Source organism: Diplotaxodon limnothrissa, linkage group LG17, assembly GCF_057381915.1.
Source record: "Diplotaxodon limnothrissa isolate DT_005_m linkage group LG17, D_limnothrissa_male_GT1.1, whole genome shotgun sequence".
Lineage (NCBI taxonomy): Eukaryota > Metazoa > Chordata > Actinopteri > Cichliformes > Cichlidae > Diplotaxodon > Diplotaxodon limnothrissa.
Genome location: NC_140612.1, coordinates 27,712,374 through 27,738,300, shown reverse-complemented (window position 1 = coordinate 27,738,300; position 25,927 = coordinate 27,712,374). Strand labels below are relative to the sequence as shown.

The 25,927-nt window shown below is 44.3% G+C and overlaps 1 protein-coding gene, 1 long non-coding RNA gene and 1 pseudogene across 3 annotated transcripts; all 3 read right to left on the bottom strand.

The window, feature by feature from the left end:
* Positions 1–543: 543 nt before the first annotated feature.
* Positions 544–2,045, bottom strand: LOC146615135 (uncharacterized). 2 transcript variants are annotated; one of them, XR_014907009.1, is made up of 4 exons: positions 2,025–2,045; positions 1,626–1,829; positions 856–963; positions 544–623 (listed from the first exon to the last, which is right to left on the bottom strand). It is a non-coding gene; the product is annotated as an uncharacterized LOC146615135 (long non-coding RNA). The 2 variants fall into 2 exon arrangements; XR_014907008.1 differs by lacking the exon at positions 2,025–2,045 and having other exon boundaries at positions 1,626–1,913.
* A 3,876-nt stretch (positions 2,046–5,921) lies between these two features.
* Positions 5,922–7,344, bottom strand: LOC146615134 (malonyl-CoA-acyl carrier protein transacylase, mitochondrial-like). The gene is made up of 3 exons (XM_085375534.1): positions 6,775–7,344; positions 6,145–6,232; positions 5,922–6,043 (listed from the first exon to the last, which is right to left on the bottom strand). Exons 1-3 carry the CDS (start codon positions 7,327–7,329, stop codon positions 5,922–5,924), a joined length of 765 nt encoding a protein of 254 aa, XP_085231660.1. The 5' UTR covers positions 7,330–7,344.
* Positions 7,345–11,491: 4,147 nt separating this feature from the next.
* LOC146615133 (uncharacterized) lies at positions 11,492–25,262 on the bottom strand (annotated as a pseudogene).
* Positions 25,263–25,927: the final 665 nt, after the last annotated feature.

Sequence of the window (25,927 nt, the reverse complement as noted above, 5' to 3'; positions counted from 1 at the left end):
CTCTCTGTGCTCATCTCTGTGTACTGTGTTGTGTTTAAGGTCCACATCTTGGTGTCAGTATTTTCAGTTTCGTGTCCTCCCTGCTCGGTCATGAGTAATTGTCTTCAGCTGTGTTCCCCGTGTGTTCCCACTTCCCTCATTACCTTCTGTGTATTTATGTCAGAGTGTCCCTTTGTTCTGTGTTGCGTCATCCTTCTAGGTTGTGTGCATTTCCCGTGTCTTCCCAGCGCCTCAGCTTTAGTTTCTCCCAGTATAGTTTTGTATGACTTCTTATGTTCCTGTTAATAAAGACCTGCCTTTGAGTTCATTCCCGTGTGTCTAGAGCCGTGCAATTGGGTCCTCTCTTGCCTTCACACAGCCGCCGCATGACAGTTAATACTTCTCATGGATATCTCAGATCTCCATCACAAATAAAATAATAAAGGGCCATAATAAGAGTTAGAAATCCATTGTTACCGCTCAAGCTCCAGTCTGACCCTCTCCTCCTCCAGCCGAGCCTGGATCTCCATATTAAGGGCAACTTCCAGCTGCTGCCGTGTCAGCTCCAGCTCCCTGATCCTCTTCTTCTGTTGTTCAGCCTCCTTTTCCTTCACCTGCATCTCAGCCTGCATGCTGTCTTTTATCTATGCACACACACACAGCTACATAAACAGATGCACCAACAGAGTGGTATAAACTGACCTATTCCTGAATCACCTTTTCCTGGACTGTCATAACCATTTTTCCAAATCATTAAAGACTAGGTGTGAATCTTATAATGACAGTCAACATTTTGCTGCAGTTCTCAAAGATCAAAGTCAAGGAGAAAAGACTCTGTACATAATTGGTGTCAAGTGGAAAACTTTTTTTTTTTACCATCTCAGCCTCTTTCAGCTGTCTTTCCAGTTCCATCTGCACCTCCCTCTGCTTCCTCCGCTCTCTCTCCTCTGCCTCCCTTCGGCGAGTTTCCAGTTCCCGAGCATGCTGTGAAACAGATGAAAGAGCCATTGTTTGGTTTGTGTTTTCACCTCTATCCAGCAGGTGACACTAGGCCATCAGCTTCGAGGTTCAACGTATTGTGCTTTCAGCGGTGCTCTTCTTGATAACTTGGTTGAAGTAAGTGGGTATTTGAGTTCATGTTGCTTTCCTTACAGCTGTAAGTAATCTGCTCATTCCGCTTTTGATCTTTGGCACCAACAAGTGATTTTTTTCCCAGAGAAGTGCTGCTCACAGGAGATTTCCTCTATTTCAGACCATTTTCTATAAACCGGTTAGATGGTTGTACAGTTTCTGAAATACTCAGACAAGCCTGTCCGACACAAACAACAATGCATGTTCAAAGTCATTTAAATCCCATTTGACCTTCAGCAGGTCATCTTATTAATGTATACATGCCTAAATGCACTGAGCTGCTGCCATGTGATAGGCTGATTAGGTATTTGACCTAATGAGCAGCTCAACAGGTGTATCTAACAAAAATGTGGCCAGTGAGTGTACATGGTACTTTTTAAATGGACAAAATGAACTGCACTGGCAGCTGCCCAGTGCCACTATGACTTAGTTAAATAATCACTACCATGGATAGTTTGGTGCATGATGTAATTAAATAAATATTACAAAAAAAGATTCTTATAGCCCTCACTTACCTTGATAATGTTTTCAATCTCTAAGTCCTGTTTGTCTTTCTCTTTTTCTGTCTTCTCTGTCTCATGGATAGTCGAGTCATCAGATTGGCTGCCCCTGCTGCTGCAGCTGCTGCGGGCGCTCCGGCTGCGTTCCCGCTGACTGTTTTCCCGCTGGATCCGTCTCTTCAGTTTGAGTTCATGGTGAAGGGAAGACTTTCCCTCACTCTGAAGACGGAGGGCAGTTTGAATGGCTGAATACCAGATGTAAAATCTTGGGTATACTTTCCATTTAACTTTCCGAGTCAGACTGAATAGGATGGGTTATCTTTTAAAAATGAGGACTGGTGTAGCTTTACAGAGTAATTGAATACATGTTTCGGAAAATATGTTAATCCCTTTTGGATAAAGTGGCTGACTGACCTCCACCTGCCGGAGCACCTCTCTGACAGGTTCAGTAGCCGATGCCATCAGCTCAGTATGGAACGCACCACTGACTGGGAGAGTTTTGGTCCGCATGAACTTTAGGCGCCGAGAGTTTTCCTGGAGGAAATCCAGAGCCTGAGAAGTCAAAGAAGACAGCAGAAATGACAAGAGCAGCTCTAACAACTTTTTTGATGGTTGAGAGAAGACAGAAAAGAGAACACAATAGATTCACGGTATATTAAAGCAGCAAGAATATATGAATGCATTACCTGCTGGTGCCCTGCAATAACCCTGCCATCTGGAAAAAGCTAGTTGGCCACAGAGCACACAGGATTCTCCATCCCCAGACTCTTGCAGTGCTCTTTTGCCTGCAGACTAGGGCTGCCACAAACGATTATTTTGATAGTCGACTAGTCACCGATTATTTTTGCGATTAGTCGACTAATCAGACTATCCACTCTGCCATAGCTCGGCTACAGACTCAGCACCCGAGTGCCTTTATTGTGATCTCGGGTGACTTCAACCATGTATCACTGGACAATACACTACCAACATTCAAACAATATGTGGACTGTCCCACCAGGGGAGAGAAAACTTTAGACTTACTGTATGCTAACGTCAAGGATGCATACAGCTCCTCCTCCCTCCCCCCACTTGGTAGGTCAGATCATAACCTGATTCACCTCACCCCCCGCTATGTGCCAATTGTGAGGAGGGAACCTGTGACCACCAGGACTGTTAGGAGGTGGTCAGAGGAGGCAATAGCGGAACTACAGGGCTGTTTCGAGGTGACCGACTGGGAAACACTCTGTGAGCCTCACGCCGAGGACATCAATGGGCTTACTGAGTGTATCACAGGCTACATAACTTTCTGCACCGACTCCATTGTTCCAGCTCAGACTGTTCATTGTTACCCAAATAACAAGCCGTGGGTGACTAAGGACATCAAAGCCCTCCTCAACAACAAGAAGAGGGCTTTCAGAGGGGGCAACAAAGAGGAGGTGAGGAAGATCCAGGTGTTACTAAAGGACAAGATCAGAGAGGCTAAGGACAATTACAGGAGGAAGCTGGAGTGGAAACTCCAGCAGAACAGCATGAGAGAGGTGTGGAGGGGCATGAAGACCATCACTGGATTCAGGCCAACCAACAGCAGGGGAGCTGAGGGAGGTGAGAATAGAGCCGACGAGTTGAATCTGTTTTTCAATAGATTCGACACCACAGTGTCTGCTCCTACCCCCACAACCTCACCTGCAGTCAGCCTGGAATCCAGAGCCACACCACTGTGCCAGCCTCTCTCTTCACATGTTGCCTCCTGTGAGATTCCTGACACCCCTCCCCCACCCATCACCTTCACTCAATACCAGGTTGAGATGCAAATGAGGAGACTTCACTCAGGCAAGTCTGCTGGACCAGACGGAGTGAGTCCCCTTGTCCTCAAGACCTGTGCCCCCCAGCTGTGTGGAGTCTTTCATAAACTGTTTATGCTGAGTCTGAGTCTGCAGAGGGTCCCGGTGATGTGGAAGACATCATGCCTCGTCCCTGTACCAAAGACGCCTCGTCCCAGTGGCCCCCAGGATTACAGGCCCGTGGCACTGACCTCCCACATCATGAAGACCCTGGAAAGGCTCATCCTGGACCAGCTGCGACCCATAGTAAGACCACATCTGGATCCCCTTCAGTTCGCTTATCAGCCTCGTCTCGGAACAGAGGACGCCATCATCTACCTGCTCAATCGTGTCTACACCCATCTGGACCAGCCGGCGAGCACTGCGAGGGTCATGTTTTTTGACTTTTCCAGTGCTTTCAACACCATCAGGCCGACCCTCCTGGGTGATAAGTTAGCAGCGATGCAGGTGGATGCTTCTCTGGTGTCCTGGATTGTTGATTACCTGACAGGAAGACCACAATATGTACGTCTCCCACAGTGTGTGTCTGACAAGGTGATTAGCAACACAGGGGCACCACAGGGGACTGTCCTCTCCCCCTTCCTCTTCACCCTCTACACCACAGACTTCAGCCACTGCACAGAGACCTGCCATCTTCAGAAGTTTTCTGATGACTCTGCGGTGGTTGGATGCATCAGCAGGGATGATGAGACAGAGTACCGGGCTGTGGTCGACTCCTTTGTCACGTGGTGTGAGCAGAATCATCTGCAGCTCAACGTGGCAAAGACCAAGGAACTGATCGTGGACTTCAGGAAGACCAGGAAACACTTGACCCCTGTTTCAATCCAGGGGGTCAGTGTTGACATTGTGAAGGACTATAAATACCTTGGAGTACACATTGACAATAAACTGGACTGGGCTAAAAACACCACAGCACTTTACAGGAAGGGCCAGAGTCGTCTCTATTTTTTGAGGCGACTGAGGTCCTTCAACATCTGCCAGAAAATGCTGAGGATTTTCTATGAGTCTGTTGTGGCCAGTGCGATCCTCTATGCTGTTGCATGCTGGGGGAGCAGGCTGAGGGTCGCAGATGCCAACAGACTTAATAAACTGATCCGTAAGGCCAGCAATGTTGTGGGGATGGAGCTGGACTCCCTCAAGGTGGTGTCGGAGAGGCGGATGCTGTCCAAGATAAAGACAATGTTGGATAACACCTCCCACCCACTCCATGACATGTTGGTCAGTCACAGGAGCTCGTTCAGTGAGAGACTGAGATTACCGAAAAGCACCACTGAACGACACAGGAAATCATTCCTGCCTGTGGCCATCTCCCTGTACAACGCATCCACTTAACACACTGTTTGCTGCTACAGCTACACATGTTTCTTTTCCAACTATTTATTTATAAGTGACTTATGTATGTATGTATGTATATATATGTATATATTGTACTATTCTTAGTTAGTGTATTGTCTGTCTTGTCTTAATGTTGGTTTAAAATGGAGCACTGTAACAAAAAATAATTTCCCCCAGGGATCAATAAAGTATTCTGATTCTGATTCTGATTCATCATCCATTGGATGTAAAACGTTCAGCTTATTGCACCAGCAGCATCTGCTCTTATATAACTATCATTAGCTTACAGCTTTAAGTGTTTAAGGTATGTGCTAACTAAAAATAAAGACAAGATGATAGTTTATTAAATTTTAATGAAATTTGCAGATTGTTTCGGTGAAGTTTAATAAACTCCTTGCTATCTAAAATATAACAGGACACCGGAGAATATTCTCGAGCATCTCACACTTCTGATAATCAGCTGTCTGCTTGACGTTTATTCAGCTGTGTAAAAACTATAACTTTAATCTCAGCAAAACAGATTTACTCAGGAACAAATAAAATACTAAAATAAGCCAAACAATAACATTTTTAAGTTATCTAAGTGACTTATATATCATGTTTAACCTGAGCAGCGAAAGACAGCGGTGTGTTTGAAAACGATCTGCCGGGAGTCCGGTGTTCTCACGGCTCTAGTGAGCCTTGCCCCGGCTAGCTATCGAGCTAGTGGGTAACAGACGTCTCCGAAAACATCGGAGCGCTTTTGAAAATATGTGGTGTCTTGATAAACTGAGCAGATATTTGAGGTTTACACAGCTACATTCTCGCCTGAAAATATGTTAAACGTTTATTTTGTGACCCAGAAAGAATAATAAGAGTAATATTAAAACTAACTAGCTGCCGCCATTGTTGGAAACTGAGCTAGGCCGCGCTATGAATTCTGGGACACCGCTTCTTCTTCTTCTTCTTCTTCGGGGTTTAACGGCTGGCATCCTTGTATATGCAGTGCTGCCATCTTCTGTTTCAGTCCGTTATTACACTCTTAAATCCTACTACTTATTCCTGCGTCTTTTGTGATCTTACAAAGCTTCAAATGACGCGTCGACTATTAAATCAGTCGTCGACGATTTTGATAGTCGACGTAATCGTGACTAGTCGACTAATCATGGCAGCCCTACTGCAGACAGGCATAATTATACTGAGCCTGAGGTCTACCAGTGACTGACAGCATCCCACTGGGAACCAGTTCTGAGGCCTTCTGCATAGTCTCCGCTCGCACCTTCACTGCATACAAAGCTAGAAGATGCATAAGGAGTAAATACAGAATATTAACCAAAGTTGTGATTAAAACACCTTTTACAAGTGCACAAAAAAACCCAAAAAAGAAATCTTTCTACCTTCTGCAAAGTTCATCGCCCCAGAAAAGACAAGAGCAGCAAATTCTCCGACACTGAAACCTGCAGCAGCGACACACATCTCAATGGCCTGTGTACAGCAGGAAACAAGTCAAAAAAAAAATAAAAAAATAAAAATGTAACAGCCTCCCGATTATGACCGATATATCATTTATGTCACTGATACATCCGTAACTGAAATTAACTCAGAACAATTTGTTTATTTTTTTAAATGGTCATTCAGAATCAGAAGATTATTTACGGTGATGTTTTTGGTGGGAGTGAAACAACAATCTACTGATAAAAACAATAAAAAGAAGATGTGATAATAAGAAATAACCACTGTTGGAAGCCTTATTTACTCTACCGCCTTAATCAGGTGCAGTAATTAAAGTTGAAATGAGAAACTTTGCATTTGAAAGATGCTCTTCTACTGGGCACTCAAAATGCTTTCTTACAACAAGCATCATTCATCCACACCTTCATACATAATGTGCGCACATTTTAAATATAAATTAATATTACTGTAGCAGTATTTAAAAAAAAAAAAAAAAAAAAAGATAAAATGGCCACATTTAAGAAGGCAGGACCTGCAGTTATTGTCCTTTTTCCAGACATTTATCTGGCACTTACTTTGGGGTTTTCTTGGTTGAGTCTCTCCACAGCAGCCAGGGAGGTGACAAACACCGCCGGCTGACAGTGAACCGTTTTCTGCAGCTCGTCCTCGGGGCCCTCCAGACACAGAGACAGCAGGTCGTAACCCAGGATCTTCTGGGCTACGGTGAACATTTCTTTAACGTTGGGGTATTTTAAAAGTCCTCTGCCCATGCCCACAAACTGGCTGCCCTGACCGGGGAAGAGGAGCACGGAGCAGCCGCTGGGGTCTTTTTTGGGTCTCCGCTGAGGCGCCGCGGCTGGCTCGCTGTTCGGGGGAGAAGCGGGAACTTCAGCCGGAGAAGGGTAATCTCCAGCCGTGGAACCGGGCTTGTTGGTGGACAGCGTCCTGCTCAGAGAGACCAGCGACCTGACCTTCCCTCTGGAAGATGCTGCCATCCTGACTGCCACTGATGCCAACATGAGCTGTTCCTCATCCAACGACGTGTCTGCGGATGAAATAAGACGCACAGCCCGCCCGGACAAACTGTAATCACCGAAAGAGTCAACTTTGCTTGAACTCAACTCTGACATCTGCTCGGCATGACACCTCACAGGGAGACGAAAAGAATATTCAGAATACAATTGACAAATGCAAAAAAACCCTCTAAACCATTGACTACAGAGAGATTTAACGTTGTTCGGCAGGATAATGTTGACCAAGGTTGAATCTTTGTCCAGTTTAATCTATCCAGCTTATTCCCTAGCCATCCCACCAAGAATTATAAAAGACATAAATAAGGCGAATTTTAATTTCATATGGAAAAATAAACATCATTATATTAGTAACAGGGACTTGATAAAAGATTATGAAGAGGGGGGTTTAAAAGCAATCGATTTTGAAATAATGAATGGCATTTTAAAGATTAATTGGCTACGATCTTTCTTGAAAAATGATAATGAGATGTGGTTCTTGATGCCATCTCTTATTTTCAACAAAGTTGGGGGGATCCTTTTAGTATGTGATTTTGACATTTCTAAACTACCCATAAAACTTTCCAAATTTCATCAACAAGTTTTGTTAAATTGTAAATTAATGTTTAAACATAACTTTAGTCCCCACAATGTTCCATTGTGGAATAATAGGGTGATATTGAATCGGGGGAAATCTATGTTTGTGGACGAATGGATGACAAAACAAATTTGGTCTGTGACACATATAATGGATGAAAATGGAGATATACTTGAATTAAACAGGCTTAATGAGAAATATGACATGAGTTGCTCGTTCGAGCTCTATAAAAAGGTTTCACAGAATATCCCAACAGTCCTTGTAAATACAATAAAGAACAATTTTTCAAATATACAGACTACAAATTTACATAAAGTTAAACTAGATGGTCTTGACTTGGTTAATGGAAAATGCAATAATCCATTTTTGAGGAGGTATTTGGTTAACACCTTATATCCAGGTAGGACAAAATTCTCCCTGTTCCATAAATCTCTTAAGCTAATAAATAAGCCCCAAGCAATCAAATTGCATAGATTTTTAGAAGAGTTTGATTTTTCTTAGCCCCTTATTTAAGTTATGTGTCTTGTTTATGGAACCTCACTTTTAGAGATTTTATGATCCCCCTTGTCTTCTTTATTTCTGTTCCTTGTTTTTCATTCTTTTTTTTATTGTTATTTATTTTTGTATTGGTTATTCATCTTTTTATATTATTATTATGTAGATGTGTGAATATGGATGTGTATGTATGCATGTGTATATGCATATATATGTATATATATGTATGTGTATGTGTATGTGTGTGTGTGTGTGTGTGTATGTATGTTTACTTTCAGTTATTGTCGATTTCATTGTGGTGTACAGGAGATGTGATTCTGTTCTGATTGATTTAATATGTCGCTTGTCTCTTTGAGATTGTCATTGTTATTGTTCTAAATAAAGTTCATTTAAAAACAAAACAAAACAAAAAACCTCACAGGGAGACGCCATGTTGTTTATACGGAGTTTATTCTCGTCTTCTTCCGGTTGACGTTCAGGCTCTCTCACGGTGCAGCGCCACCTCAGGTCAAATTATGTCATGCTCTAATGTATCGTGTTTTTCTTTTCTGTGCTTTAATTTGTCTACAAAGTGAAAATAACCATAAGAGCTTTTAAGTATACACAGACATGCGCTTCTTAAATTTAGCTTAATTGGCTCCACAGGTAGGAAGTAAAAAAGTAAAAAAAAACTTCCTTGCTGTACTTAATTTTTACTCCCTACATTTTTAAACAAATATCTGTAGTTTCCACTCCGTATTTTTGACAGAGAGGAGGGCTGGGTAGCCGTAGTTTTTGTTGACCGCTGCGCTGCACAACATGTTTCGCTTTGTTACATTAGAGCCTGTGATGTTTTAAGAGTCTGAATCAGGAGCTGATGACATTACTCTGTAAACTCTCAAAGCACTTTAATAAACAAGCAAACAATTCCACCTCTTGCATTATTGCGTAAAGTTGACAGCGTGTCAGGCAAATAGGCAGGCTCCATCCCTGGCCTCTAGCGACTGTGGAAGTCGCTACAGTAATGTTTGCATCAGTCTATCAGATGAATCCCCTCCAAGTCCAATATTTACATCAGTTACAGTGATAATGCTTGGTGTCTACTTTCAGCCACCGCAGTAGAATGCCAGGAATGAATCTCATTGAAATTGTAGTTGCATTTGCTATTTAATTTAATTGTCATGGATGATACACAGACAACCCAACAGCAAACAGAGGAAAACAATGGGCCACGTGGGACACAGGGGCAAGGCAAAGTAACAGAAACCTAAAGCCTAAGAATATAACACAAGAAGAAAACAATAAAGAGAACCAAAAACATACATAAGAATAATCAATGAATATAAATGAACAAACACAAAACACTGGGTCACAGACTCAGTACCATGACAGTTAAATGTACATAATAAATACTTTAAATCAGATGACAATGTAGCTGACACTGTGTTTATTAGTGTGTGGTCAACCACAAATCTTCATACTGTCATCCATAGATGAGGTCTTTATACAAATGATGAAAGATAATGAAAGAAACTGTTTAATTGATATGAAATGATTGAATTATATGAAATATTATGGCTTTGTCTGCCAGTGTTTTTCTGTAAACTACTTTGAACTACTGGCAGTCAGTGAAGTCACTGAAAGGCAAGATTCTATGTTGTGTTGCCGTAGTTTCCAGAGTTTACTTATAAAGCTCACTTACAGAATTCAGTTAGAAAAGTCAAGCATTTGAAAGGTGCACATTTGAAGAAGTATTAACTCAATATTAACTCATTACGGTTTACATTTTCGATTTTAAAGGGTCTCCGAAATTACAATGAAAAAGGAAACAAGAAAAATTACCACTCCGGCCGATAAGAAAGATTCAGGAGATCAAGGTAAGTAAAATAATAAAATAAGAACCTGGTAAAATCCAAATCCTAGAAATGTTGACACTGTGTGAATCATTTTTGAAGCAATTGAATCATATGTTTGATTGAAAATAGCTTTAATACAAGATGTCTAATCAAAGGAAGGTTACCGGTCTTTTGGTAAAATAATGTAATAAGTTTATTCTTGGACTCAACAGTAAAAACAGACCAACAAGTGTCATCAAGATCTAAGACTTAGTAAACCTAGTATCAATTCGCACTGGTCAGTTTTTTTAATCCCAAGAATAAACTTGTGATCATTTAAGCAAAAGCAATTTCAAATTCTTTGCCATCAAACTGCTTCCAGTCTTGATGTCGGGGACTCTTTTTCACCACTGTGTTGTTGTCGTCGTTTATAGATTGTAAGAGCAGGACTGCTAAAAGAAAGGCCAGTCCTGAAAAGAAGACCCCAATAAAAAGGAGGAGGGTCGCTGAGCAGGCTGGTCCTTCCACCAGCTCAGATGTGGTCAAAGGAGTGAAGCGCAAGGTTGTGCAAGATGAAGAGGGCACAACAAAGAAAGCAAAGAAGGCTAAACTTCTCGACCATACGAGCGGTGACAAGGAGCAAGCATCCTCCTCGTTGGACTCTGGTAAAGGTAGGCTAATTAGTTGAATAAGGGGGTAGATTAAGTGTGGTTGCTAGGTTTAAGATATTGGTGTTTAGTGTTTGTGTCTATCATCCAGTGAGCTGATGTGCTTTTGGTGTTTTCCACATCTCCAGACTTGAACAACAAACAGGAGTGCACAAAAAATGGCAAAAGAAAGGCCACGGGAGACAACAGAGAGTCACCCAAGAAAAAAAAAAGGAATGTGGACCAGGGCAAAAAATCAGTAGCAGACCAAAAACGTAAGTAGCAAGCAGCTTGGGTTTTATATTCAGGGGAAGGGCAGAAGGAACATTTAGGCTACAGAGGAGAGTAATTTGTGTCACAGCTGTAATAAAACAAGATTTGCTGTTTTGTCTGTTCAGGTGAATTCCAAGCCAGATATGTGGAGGAGCACCAGCTCGGAGAAGGAGGCTGCGGAGCAGTGTTTTCTGGCTACCGGATAGAAGATCGTTTTCCAGTAAGTGTTCAGATGATGGTAGTAAGACAGGCAGTAACGCAGATAATGGATAATATCGTAAACTGAGACGTCTGCTGTGTTTCCACCTTTCATTATGTCATACTGAGGAAATGCTCACCAATGCTCTGTGTCTTCTAGGTTGCCATCAAACACATTCCCAAAAATAAAGTCTACTGCAAAGTGGCGGTAAGCGTCCAACACTTGAATTAGTTTCACATTACTGGATTGAATGCGGCGTTCCTCATCATCCACTTTGTTGTAATATTTCAGGATGAAAATGGGAAGATGCTCTCGGTGGAAGTGGCCATTATGCTTAAACTTGCAGGTGAAGCAGAAGGGTCAGTGGGAATATCAGCACCTGTGTCCTTGCTGGAGTGGTTCGACTTTGGCAAAGAGCTGATCCTGGTGCTGGAGAGACCTGTCCCTGCTGTGGACCTGCAAAAATACAAAGCAGAAAATGGAAGAGCTTTACCAGAGGACAAGGCCAAGGTAGGTTGACTGGGAGAGCCTTAGACTGTACAGCATTCAATCAAGGCAGAAAAGCATTAACTCATTATTGTGTTTTTCATCTTTTCCAGGTCATTCTGAAGCAACTAGTTGATGCTGTAAAGGAACTTGAGGAGAAACACATCTTTCATCGGGACATCAAGGGACAAAACATTCTGATTGAGACCGGCTCAGATGTGCCTCGAGTTCGCATCATTGACTTTGGACTGAGCTGCTTTGTTAAACAGCGATCTCTGTATCGCATCTTCTATGGTAACATATTCTGCTCCTGCTTTTCACAGATGTAACAATTTGTGTCTTTTGTTTTAGAAGAAATTGCAATTGTGTCTGTTTGTTAGGCACTCCTCTTCACATCCCTCCCGAGTGGTACATTAGGAGCTGCTACAGGTGTGGACCCACCACGGTGTGGCAAATGGGAGTGGTGTTGTATGAAGCGCTTCATGCACGATACTTTAGTACCGCGAGGTTCCTCACAAAGCAACTGAGCATCAAAAAGCGTCTGTCCACAGGTAAGAAAACTTCACACTTCCACATTCACTGATGCCTTGGATCACTAGAACTATCATCTTCATCTTTTTGATCTTTTCTTTCTTTCAAGAATGCCGGAATTTCTTGGACGCATGTTTAGCTATAGTCCCGGAGAAGCGCCCAACACTGGAGGAGCTCCAGCTTCACCCCTGGCTAAGATAACACACACAAACACACAATTCACACCTTATCATGTAAGTGTGATACATTGTAGTAACTTCCTTTCTTTTTTCTGTTGGACAGGAATAGATAGAGTGGGTCAATCTTAAAAAATAAATAAATAAAAATTGAGCTTTTTTGGAGTTCCTGTAACCCCCCCAGCCATCCCAGGAAAGGGGATCTCTCTTTGAATGGGCTTTCCCGAGGTTTCTTCCCATCGATCTGGCCCCCTGGGGAGTTTTTCCTCGTCTTCATAGAGAGCTTGGGCTGGGTCAGGAGCTCCATCAAAACTGTCTTTATTTGATGACATTAAAGTCATCAAATAAAGATGTGTTTTACTTAAAGTAAAATTTGATCAAAATAAAACTTGTTTAATTCATCTTTGCTGAAGATTCTCCTTCATTACTATTTTGTTTTGTTTTTTTTACCCATGGTGCATTTTGACAAATAAGAAAACTGAATCAGGTTAAAGTGTGCACAAAGACAGTCACACTGCAAATGATCTGAAGACTTGCATGTGTTGCTCTAACCCCCAACTAGTTTAGACAGATTTCCTGGTTCTACCAGAGGTTTTTTCCTTCAAGAAGGGAGTTTTTCCTTCCCACTGTTGCTGAGTGTTTGCTCATAGTGGGTTGTAAAAGCATAAAAGTTAATAAGAGGCATTCATAGCAGAGTTATCACAGAGGGAACTATATAGCTTAAATGTACAATTTCTACAGGACGAATTATAACTTCATTATGTATAAAAGCTCCTGTGGATAATTACTCCTATTTGTAACTTTACACAAGAGAAAGTTTGCTGTCACACTATTTATAACAGGTTGGGTTTTGTCCTCTGAGTTGAGCCTTTGGTTGCAGTTTATTGAAGAATTTCCTCTAAAGTAGCTGTTGATAAAGATTTAAGGTCCTGTTTATATACAGAAATATGCTTTAGTTCATGTTTTTTTACATGTCTGCCTCAGTGGATCAGTAGAAGATCTGGCACAGGAAACTAGATGATGAAAAAAGGTTACGAATACACATATATATCTATATAGATACAGATATACTCATGGTGGGTTCACGCCCTCGGCCCACGCCCCTCTGAGGAGGAAACACCTGGGCCTCATCAGTGCAGCCAGCATTTAAGCCAGGGAGTGGCTTCTACTCATCGCTGGATCGTTGTGTGTGACTCGCGTCAGTGCAGCCCGGCTCTCAGCAAGTTCTCATTTGCTTCCCTGTGCAAAACCTCTAACGTGTGTTTCCTTCTGTACATAGATCCCCTGGACCCGACTCTGCATTCCCCGAGCGGATTCCCTTTTTGTGTGAGTGTTTGGAGAGAGAGTCAGAAGAGGAGCAAGTGTCTTTTCCCTACCTGGATTTCCCCGGAGCCTTTTCCCTGTCACCGCTTTGTATATAGCACTATCCCCTGCACTGTTTGTATATACACCTGGTGGAACTGTAATAAATACTGACTGTGCCTCTGAGTCCTGCATGTGAGTCCTCAAGCGAACCGTGACACCCACACAGATGAGAGCTTAGCAGTGAAGCTCTCTCTTAAAAGTTGAGTTATAAAGTCAGAAGTTATCACTGACAGAGATCCATGTTCTTTTAACATAAGAAAGAATATTTGCTGAAATTGACATTAATCCAAGCCCTTAAAACGCCATTTTGGATTAAGCATTTCCTTTTAGAAAAGTCTTCAATGAGCAGGAAGCTCCAGTACTGAAAAAAGAAGCCAACATCAACTGCTAAACGTGCTAAAAGTAAGTAAGTCCCTGTAGACTCCTATGATCAAAACACATACAGTATAAAAGTTATAGGTTACAGATCTGAAAAGTAAAACAAATGTCAAAGTGCAAAAAGACTTATGGTCCCATAGAAGTCTATTCCATTTGCCTGGAATTAGGTGAACACCTTTGTGACAAATTTAATGGCTCAGTCATTTGTTTCATGTCATATTTAATAAAAGACTGACATGGTGGCATGTTGAATTGTCCATTTTGCACATATTTGGTCATTCTAAGCGTCAGAAGGGGAAAGATCATTCTGGGAATGCCTACTGGCGAAGGATGTGTGACTGACAAGTCCAGTGTGTGAAGTTTAACTACAGTCTAAGGAGCGTGGAAAGAAAAGCATCTGGACTTCTTTAAGTTTCTTGAAGATGTTTCACCTCTCATCTGAGAAGCTTCTTCAGTTCAGAATTTCTTCAGAGAACTGAAGAAGCTTCTTGAATGAGAGGTGAAACGCTCTTCAAGAAGCTTAAAGAAGTCCAGATGCTTTTCTTTCCAAGCTCCTTAGACTACGATGACCTGAACGACTGAGAACCTTAACAGACAGTTCTTCCCTTCATTCATCATGCCTGATTTCAAAACACCAAGATGGCAGTCGTGAAAACACTCATCTTGAGTCTTCATGGGACTACGGTGAGATCAGTTATGCCTCTTATGATGCTGTCCCAGACTTCAAAGCAGTATAAAACATGTTTGCATCCTGTAACAACTCCCACTTCCCTCATTACCTTCTGTGTATTTATAGTTTTGTATGACTTCTTATGTTCCTGTTAATAAAGACCTGCCTTTGAGTTCATTCCCGTGTGTCTAGAGCCGTGCATTTGGGTCCTCTCTTGCCTTCACACAGCCGCCGCACGACAGAACGACGCAACCACGAAATGGACCCAGCAGGCTCCGCCCGTGAGGGAGATATTCTCCGTGTACAGAGTCTGGTGCAACGAATAACCCGCGCCTCGGACTCACGGACAATTTCCATCGGACTTAACGCCATAAAGGCAATAATCGAGGGAAACCCTTTCCTTCACCAGCTCACCTGCTATGAGGGCTTTATTGACGAACTGAGCCGAGCCAAGGAGGCATTACAAGCTCGTGAGCTGGCAGACAGTGTCTGTTCCCGGGATTCCACACCACAGCGACTGCAGACGGAGATCTCCGCCAGTCAGCCGCCGCAGCAGCAGCGAACTAAGCTCGCCGCGACGGCATCGCAGCAGCAGACGGGGCTCTCGGTATCGCAACAGCGGCTGCTAAAACGAGAGGGTTTTTTGGCGCTGCTGCCGCGGAGCCCTTCTCCATCCCCTCTCAGCTCTGACCGTCGCTCTCCCGCTGCTTTCCTAGCAGCGATGAGGTCGGATGATGAAGAGGAGACCGTCACCCCCGCATCATCACCGGTTTCCCCCGTCACCTCCGTTCCCTCATCAAGGAGGAGACGCCGTCGCCGGTCCTCTCCTCAGCCGGATTCCGGGACTACTGAGCAGCCGGCTGGGGTGAGTGACAAAGACACTCTTTCTGTTCACTCTGAGGCTAGTTCTCACTACTCTGAATGCAGGAATGCAAACTCTGTGACTCTTGCCGTAGGCTCTAAAGGCTCACGATCTGTAAATGTTGAATCCGAACCCGAACTTCTTATGAACCGTTGTACTGCCCGGAGGGTCAACTCAGAGACCGTTTCTCCTACGTTTGGACTCATATTTGAGAAAGATTATCCTTCGCTAGTGTTTCCTAGGTCTGAAAACTTGAAGTCAGCATTTCCTGAGTTAGAGACACCTGCTTCTGTGCCCTTTACCTGTGTGTCTGCTGAGAATGATTGTTTTGCAGTTAAGCTCACCACTGGGGCTTTAAAACCTGCCTCCTTAGATGTTAAAGCAGTAAAATCCAAGACTGTAAATGTTCCTGTGATAGCTCGACCCCAGCTCGTTACTTCTGAGCCATCACCCCAGGGGAAAGTCCATTCTGACGTATTTACTGATTCGAATGTTCTTGAGTCAGGGGGCTCTACACCCACCACTGTTTTCCCTAGGTTTACTGCTTCCAGCGAGCCGGAGGTAAAAGACTTTGTTTCATCTGCCTCTCCGGTGCACAGACCTATGTTTACATCGGCTATTAACCCCTCCTCTGTCAGTATAAGCATGGTTAGCTCCGAAGAAAGAAGCTCTAAGACTGTTGGTGCATCAGCTGATCACATTTCTCTAGAGTCTGTAAACACTGAAGGTGGTGCATTAGTGCCTGTAAGCTACAGCTTTAGCACACTTAACGCTATGAAGTCAGAGCGCTGTTCCTCATCCGCTCACTCAGGGCAGGGAATTGATCTCTTGCAGACTGTTCTTTCTAGGCCCGCCTCCCAGGCCCCTTGCGTTCTAGGGATAGCTGCGGCCCAGCACTCCCCTGCACCTATCTCAGTTCCCCAGGTGAGGGGGGCTGGCGCCCAGCTGGTCCCTGTTCCGGTTTCCGGGTCGACTGAGGCTCTGCTGGTCCCTGCACCCGTATCAGCTCCTCGGGTGGGGACAGCAGCCGCCCAGTCCCTGCCGAAATCTGTGCCAACCACTGAGGTGAGGCCCGCCAGGACCCAGCCGATCTCTGCACCTGTACCTGCTCCTCAGGTGGGAGCGACTGGTGTCCAGCAGGTGCCTGCACCTTTCATCCGCATTGTAGGCTCAGGGGACCCGACACCACCACCTGTCCTACATTCGCTCCCACAACCATCATTACACTCAGCTGCACAGGATGCTCCTCAGTCAGTCAGTCAGCCTTCTCCTCAGTGTACAGTCCAGCCTTCTCCCCAACCGCCATTACTACCACTAGTTCAGTTTGCTACCCAGTCTCCCTCAGTTCAATCTGTAGCTCTGCCTCCTGTGTCCCCGCTGGCTCTGTCTCCTGTGTCCCCCGCACCTCAGTCAGCTACCCCACCACAAGCTCAATTTTCACCTCTACCATCACTTCAGTCATCAGTTCAGTCTGCCACTCAGTCGCCCGTAGCTCCATCATCCACACCATCACCCGCTTCTCTTCCACCACAACCATCACGACACTCAGCCATTCAGGCTGCTGCTCAGTCAGTCATTCAACCTGTAGTCCTGTCATTAATGCACTCCTTAGCTGAACCATTAGCACAGTCACCGTTAACTCAGTCATCCACTCCACCGCCCACTCCACTGTCACCACAACCATTACTACAGCCATCAGTTTGGTCCCCTGTAGCAGTTTGGTCTTCTGGTCAGCTTAACATTCAGCCAGGGGTCCCGATACCCTCTGGCGCTACATCAGCTCCGGCTGGAAGCTCGGATGAGCCCATCCAGCACTCCGCGGCTTCCACGCTGCCACCTGCCTTGTCCGCTGGGGGTTCTGGAGAGCCCAGCCAGCCCTTCCTCGTCTCCGCTGGAGGGTTCGAGGGGCCCGGCCTCCGGTCCCGCTCTGTAGCCGCCGCCTTCCACACGGCCGGCCTCCGGATCTGTTCTGCCGCCGTTGCCGTCCGCAAGGGCTGTCTGGAGTCAGCCCTTGAGGGGGGGTATTGTCATGGTCCTGGGTCATTTTGACCCAGTGTTCTCAGTTTTCCTGTGGTTTTGTATTTTGTTCCTTATGTCCATTGGATTGTTTGGTTTGGTAGTTGGATTCCCCCTGTGTCCATGCTTTTATTGTGGTGTTTGTTCTGGTACCGTGTTCCCGTCCGTTGTGTTCTGTGTTCTCCTCATCCCCTCGTATTCATCCTTGTTCTCTGCCTCTCTCTCTGTGCTCATCTCTGTGTACTGTGTTGTGTTTAAGGTCCACATCTTGGTGTCAGTATTTTCAGTTTCGTGTCCTCCCTGCTCGGTCATGAGTAATTGTCTTCAGCTGTGTTCCCCGTGTGTTCCCACTTCCCTCATTACCTTCTGTGTATTTATGTCAGAGTGTCCCTTTGTTCTGTGTTGCGTCATCCTTCTAGGTTGTGTGCATTTCCCGTGTCTTCCCAGCGCCTCAGCTTTAGTTTCTCCCAGTATAGTTTTGTATGACTTCTTATGTTCCTGTTAATAAAGACCTGCCTTTGAGTTCATTCCCGTGTGTCTAGAGCCGTGCAATTGGGTCCTCTCTTGCCTTCACACAGCCGCCGCATGACAGTTAATACTTCTCATGGATATCTCAGATCTCCATCACAAATAAAATAATAAAGGGCCATAATAAGAGTTAGAAATCCATTGTTACCGCTCAAGCTCCAGTCTGGCCCTCTCCTCCTCCAGCCGAGCCTGGATCTCCATATTAAGGGCAACTTCCAGCTGCTGCTGTGTCAGCTCCAGCTCCCTGATCCTCCTCTTCTGTTGTTCAGCCTCCTTTTCCTTCACCTGCATCTCAGCCTGCATGCTGTCTTTTATCTATGCACACACACACAGCTACATAAACAGATGCACCAACAGAGCGGTATAAACTGACCTATTCCTGAATCACCTTTTCCTGGACTGTCATAACCATTTTTCCAAATCATTGTGAATTTTATAATGACAGTCAACATTTTGCTGCAGTTCTCAAAGATCAAAGTCAAGGAGAAAAGACTCTGTACATAATTGGTGTCAAGTGGAAAACTTTTTTTTTTTACCATCTCAGCCTCTTTCAGCTGTCTTTCCAGTTCCATCTGCACCTCCCTCTGCTTCCTCCGCTCTCTCTCCTCTGCCTCCCTTCGGCGAGTTTCCAGTTCCCGAGCATGCTGTGAAACAGATGAAAGAGCCATTGTTTGGTTTGTGTTTTCACCTCTATCCAGCAGGTGACACTAGGCCATCAGCTTCGAGGTTCAACGTATTGTGCTTTCAGCGGTGCTCTTCTTGATAACTTGGTTGAAGTAAGTGGGTATTTGAGTTCATGTTGCTTTCCTTACAGCTGTAAGTAATCTGCTCATTCCGCTTTTGATCTTTGGCACCAACAAGTGATTTTTTTCCCAGAGAAGTGCTGCTCACAGGAGATTTCCTCTATTTCAGACCATTTTCTATAAACCGGTTAGATGGTTGTACAGTTTCTGAAATACTCAGACAAGCCTGTCCGACACAAACAACAATGCATGTTCAAAGTCATTTAAATCCCATTTGACCTTCAGCAGGTCATCTTATTAATGTATACATGCCTAAATGCACTGAGCTGCTGCCATGTGATAGGCTGATTAGGTATTTGACCTAATGAGCAGCTCAACAGGTGTATCTAACAAAAATGTGGCCAGTGAGTGTACATGGTACTTTTTAAATGGACAAAATGAACTGCACTGGCAGCTGCCCAGTGCCACTATGACTTAGTTAAATAATCACTACCATGGATAGTTTGGTGCATGATGTAATTAAATAAATATTACAAAAAAAGATTCTTATAGCCCTCACTTACCTTGATAATGTTTTCAATCTCTAAGTCCTGTTTGTCTTTCTCTTTTTCTGTCTTCTCTGTCTCATGGATAGTCGAGTCATCAGATTGGCTGCCCCTGCTGCTGCAGCTGCTGCGGGCGCTCCGGCTGCGTTCCCGCTGACTGTTTTCCCGCTGGATCCGTCTCTTCAGTTTGAGTTCATGGTGAAGGGAAGACTTTCCCTCACTCTGAAGACGGAGGGCAGTTTGAATGGCTGAATACCAGATGTAAAATCTTGGGTATACTTTCCATTTAACTTTCCGAGTCAGACTGAATAGGATGGGTTATCTTTTAAAAATGAGGACTGGTGTAGCTTTACAGAGTAATTGAATACATGTTTCGGAAAATATGTTAATCCCTTTTGGATAAAGTGGCTGACTGACCTCCACCTGCCGGAGCACCTCTCTGACAGGTTCAGTAGCCGATGCCATCAGCTCAGTATGGAACGCACCACTGACTGGGAGAGTTTTGGTCCGCATGAACTTTAGGCGCCGAGAGTTTTCCTGGAGGAAATCCAGAGCCTGAGAAGTCAAAGAAGACAGCAGAAATGACAAGAGCAGCTCTAACAACTTTTTTGATGGTTGAGAGAAGACAGAAAAGAGAACACAATAGATTCACGGTATATTAAAGCAGCAAGAATATATGAATGCATTACCTGCTGGTGCCCTGCAATAACCCTGCCATCTGGAAAAAGCTAGTTGGCCACAGAGCACACAGGATTCTCCATCCCCAGACTCTTGCAGTGCTCTTTTGCCTGCAGACTAGGGCTGCCACAAACGATTATTTTGATAGTCGACTAGTCACCGATTATTTTTGCGATTAGTCGACTAATCAGACTATCCACTCTGCCATAGCTCGGCTACAGACTCAGCACCCGAGTGCCTTTATTGTGATCTCGGGTGACTTCAACCATGTATCACTGGATAATACACTACCAACATTCAAACAATATGTGGACTGTCCCACCAGGGGAGAGAAAACTTTAGACTTATTGTATGCTAACGTCAAGGATGCATACAGCTCCTCCTCCCTCCCCCCACTTGGTAGGTCAGATCATAACCTGATTCACCTCACCCCCCGCTATGTGCCAATTGTGAGGAGGGAACCTGTGACCACCAGGACTGTTAGGAGGTGGTCAGAGGAGGCAATAGCGGAACTACAGGGCTGTTTCGAGGTGACCGACTGGGAAACACTCTGTGAGCCTCACGCCGAGGACATCAATGGGCTTACTGAGTGTATCACAGGCTACATAACTTTCTGCACCGACTCCATTGTTCCAGCTCAGACTGTTCATTGTTACCCAAATAACAAGCCGTGGGTGACTAAGGACATCAAAGCCCTCCTCAACAACAAGAAGAGGGCTTTCAGAGGGGGCAACAAAGAGGAGGTGAGGAAGATCCAGGTGTTACTAAAGGACAAGATCAGAGAGGCTAAGGACAATTACAGGAGGAAGCTGGAGTGGAAACTCCAGCAGAACAGCATGAGAGAGGTGTGGAGGGGCATGAAGACCATCACTGGATTCAGGCCAACCAACAGCAGGGGAGCTGAGGGAGGTGAGAATAGAGCCGACGAGTTGAATCTGTTTTTCAATAGATTCGACACCACAGTGTCTGCTCCTACCCCCACAACCTCACCTGCAGTCAGCCTGGAATCCAGAACCACACCACTGTGCCAGCCTCTCTCTTCACATGTTGCCTCCTGTGAGATTCCTGACACCCCTCCCCCACCCATCACCTTCACTCAATACCAGGTTGAGATGCAAATGAGGAGACTTCACTCAGGCAAGTCTGCTGGACCAGACGGAGTGAGTCCCCTTGTCCTCAAGACCTGTGCCCCCCAGCTGTGTGGAGTCTTTCATAAACTGTTTATGCTGAGTCTGAGTCTGCAGAGGGTCCCGGTGATGTGGAAGACATCATGCCTCGTCCCTGTACCAAAGACGCCTCGTCCCAGTGGCCCCCAGGATTACAGGCCCGTGGCACTGACCTCCCACATCATGAAGACCCTGGAAAGGCTCATCCTGGACCAGCTGCGACCCATAGTAAGACCACATCTGGATCCCCTTCAGTTCGCTTATCAGCCTCGTCTCGGAACAGAGGACGCCATCATCTACCTGCTCAATCGTGTCTACACCCATCTGGACCAGCCGGCGAGCACTGTGAGGGTCATGTTTTTTGACTTTTCCAGTGCTTTCAACACCATCAGGCCGACCCTCCTGGGTGATAAGTTAGCAGCGATGCAGGTGGATGCTTCTCTGGTGTCCTGGATTGTTGATTACCTGACAGGAAGACCACAATATGTACGTCTCCCACAGTGTGTGTCTGACAAGGTGATTAGCAACACAGGGGCACCACAGGGGACTGTCCTCTCCCCCTTCCTCTTCACCCTCTACACCACAGACTTCAGCCACTGCACAGAGACCTGCCATCTTCAGAAGTTTTCTGATGACTCTGCGGTGGTTGGATGCATCAGCAGGGATGATGAGACAGAGTACCGGGCTGTGGTCGACTCCTTTGTCACGTGGTGTGAGCAGAATCATCTGCAGCTCAACGTGGCAAAGACCAAGGAACTGATCGTGGACTTCAGGAAGACCAGGAAACACTTGACCCCTGTTTCAATCCAGGGGGTCAGTGTTGACATTGTGGAGGACTATAAATACCTTGGAGTACACATTGACAATAAACTGGACTGGGCTAAAAACACCACAGCACTTTACAGGAAGGGCCAGAGTCGTCTCTATTTTTTGAGGCGACTGAGGTCCTTCAACATCTGCCAGAAAATGCTGAGGATTTTCTATGAGTCTGTTGTGGCCAGTGCGATCCTCTATGCTGTTGCATGCTGGGGGAGCAGGCTGAGGGTCGCAGATGCCAACAGACTTAATAAACTGATCCGTAAGGCCAGCAATGTTGTGGGGATGGAGCTGGACTCCCTCAAGGTGGTGTCGGAGAGGCGGATGCTGTCCAAGATAAAGACAATGTTGGATAACACCTCCCACCCACTCCATGACATGTTGGTCAGTCACAGGAGCTCGTTCAGTGAGAGACTGAGATTACCGAAAAGCACCACTGAACGACACAGGAAATCATTCCTGCCTGTGGCCATCTCCCTGTACAACGCATCCACTTAACACACTGTTTGCTGCTACAGCTACACATGTTTCTTTTCCAACTATTTATTTATAAGTGACTTATGTATGTATGTATGTATATATATGTATATATTGTACTATTCTTAGTTAGCGTATTGTCTGTCTTGTCTTAATGTTGGTTTAAAATGGAGCACTGTAACAAAAAATAATTTCCCCCAGGGATCAATAAAGTATTCTGATTCTGATTCTGATTCTGATTCATCATCCATTGGATGTAAAACGTTCAGCTTATTGCACCAGCAGCATCTGCTCTTATATAACTATCATTAGCTTACAGCTTTAAGTGTTTAAGGTATGTGCTAACTAAAAATAAAGACAAGATGATAGTTTATTAAATTTTAATGAAATTTGCAGATTGTTTCGGTGAAGTTTAATAAACTTCTTGCTATCTAAAATATAACAGGACACCGGAGAATATTCTCGAGCATCTCACACTTCTGATAATCAGCTGTCTGCTTGACGTTTATTCAGCTGTGTAAAAACTATAACTTTAATCTCAGCAAAACAGATTTACTCAGGAACAAATAAAATACTAAAATAAGCCAAACAATAACATTTTTAAGTTATCTAAGTGACTTATATATCATGTTTAACCTGAGCAGCGAAAGACAGTGGTGTGTTTGAAAACGATCTGCCGGGAGTCCGGTGTTCTCACGGCTCTAGTGAGCCTTGCCCCGGCTAGCTATCGAGCTAGTGGGTAACAGACGTCTCCGAAAACATCGGAGCGCTTTTGAAAATATGTGGTGTCTTGATAAACTGAGCAGATATTTGAGGTTTACACAGCTACATTCTCGCCTGAAAATATGTTAAACGTTTATTTTGTGACCCAGAAAGAATAATAAGAGTAATATTAAAACTAACTAGCTGCCGCCATTGTTGGAAACTGAGCTAGGCCGCGCTATGAATTCTGGGACACCGCTTCTTCTTCTTCTTCTTCTTCTTCTTCGGGGTTTAACGGCTGGCATCCTTGTATATGCAGTGCTGCCATCTTCTGTTTCAGTCCGTTATTACACTCTTAAATCCTACTACTTATTCCTGCGTCTTTTGTGATCTTACAAAGCTTCAAACGCCGCCTCGACTATTAAATCAGTCGTCGACGATTTTGATAGTCGACGTAATCGTGACTAGTCGACTAATCGTGGCAGCCCTACTGCAGACAGGCATAATTATACTGAGCCTGAGGTCTACCAGTGACTGACAGCATCCCACTGGGAACCAGTTCTGAGGCCTTCTGCATAGTCTCCGCTCGCACCTTCACTGCATACAAAGCTAGAAGATGCATAAGGAGTAAATACAGAATATTAACCAAAGTTGTGATTAAAACACCTTTTACAAGTGCACAAAAAAACCCAAAAAAGAAATCTTTCTACCTTCTGCAAAGTTCATCGCCCCAGAAAAGACAAGAGCAGCAAATTCTCCGACACTGAAACCTGCAGCAGCGACACACATCTCAATGGCCTGTGTACAGCAGGAAACAAGTCAAAAAAAAATAAAAAAATAAAAATGTAACAGCCTCCCGATTATGACCGATATATCATTTATGTCACTGATACATCCGTAACTGAAATTAACTCAGAACAATTTGTTTATTTTTTTAAATGGTCATTCAGAATCAGAAGATTATTTACGGTGATGTTTTTGGTGGGAGTGAAACAACAATCTACTGATAAAAACAATAAAAAGAAGATGTGATAATAAGAAATAACCACTGTTGGAAGCCTTATTTACTCTACCGCCTTAATCAGGTGCAGTAATTAAAGTTGAAATGAGAAACTTTGCATTTGAAAGATGCTCTTCTACTGGGCACTCAAAATGCTTTCTTACAATAAGCATCATTCATCCACACCTTCATACATAATGTGCGCACATTTTAAATATAAATTAATATTACTGTAGCAGTATTTAAAAAAAAAAGATAAAATGGCCACATTTAAGAAGGCAGGACCTGCAGTTATTGTCCTTTTTCCAGACATTTATCTGGCACTTACTTTGGGGTTTTCTTGGTTGAGTCTCTCCACAGCAGCCAGGGAGGTGACAAACACCGCCGGCTGACAGTGAACCGTTTTCTGCAGCTCGTCCTCGGGGCCCTCCAGACACAGAGACAGCAGGTCGTAACCCAGGATCTTCTGGGCTACGGTGAACATTTCTTTAACGTTGGGGTATTTTAAAAGTCCTCTGCCCATGCCCACAAACTGGCTGCCCTGACCGGGGAAGAGGAGCACGGAGCAGCCGCTGGGGTCTTTTTTGGGTCTCCGCTGAGGCGCCGCGGCTGGCTCGCTGTTCGGGGGAGAAGCGGGAACTTCAGCAGGAGAAGGGTAATCTCCAGCCGTGGAACCGGGCTTGTTGGTGGACAGCGTCCTGCTCAGAGAGACCAGCGACCTGACCTTCCCTCTGGAAGATGCTGCCATCCTGACTGCCACTGATGCCAACATGAGCTGTTCCTCATCCAACGACGTGTCTGCGGATGAAATAAGACGCACAGCCCGCCCGGACAAACTGTAATCACCGAAAGAGTCAACTTTGCTTGAACTCAACTCTGACATCTGCTCGGCATGACACCTCACAGGGAGACGAAAAGAATATTCAGAATACAATTGACAAATGCAAAAAAACCCTCTAAACCATTGACTACAGAGAGATTTAACGTTGTTCGGCAGGATAATGTTGACCAAGGTTGAATCTTTGTCCAGTTTAATCTATCCAGCTTATTCCCTAGCCATCCCACCAAGAATTATAAAAGACATAAATAAGGCGAATTTTAATTTCATATGGAAAAATAAACATCATTATATTAGTAACAGGGACTTGATAAAAGATTATGAAGAGGGGGGTTTAAAAGCAATCGATTTTGAAATAATGAATGGCATTTTAAAGATTAATTGGCTACGATCTTTCTTGAAAAATGATAATGAGATGTGGTTCTTGATGCCATCTCTTATTTTCAACAAAGTTGGGGGGATCCTTTTAGTATGTGATTTTGACATTTCTAAACTACCCATAAAACTTTCCAAATTTCATCAACAAGTTTTGTTAAATTGTAAATTAATGTTTAAACATAACTTTAGTCCCCACAATGTTCCATTGTGGAATAATAGGGTGATATTGAATCGGGGGAAATCTATGTTTGTGGACGAATGGATGACAAAACAAATTTGGTCTGTGACACATATAATGGATGAAAATGGAGATATACTTGAATTAAACAGGCTTAAT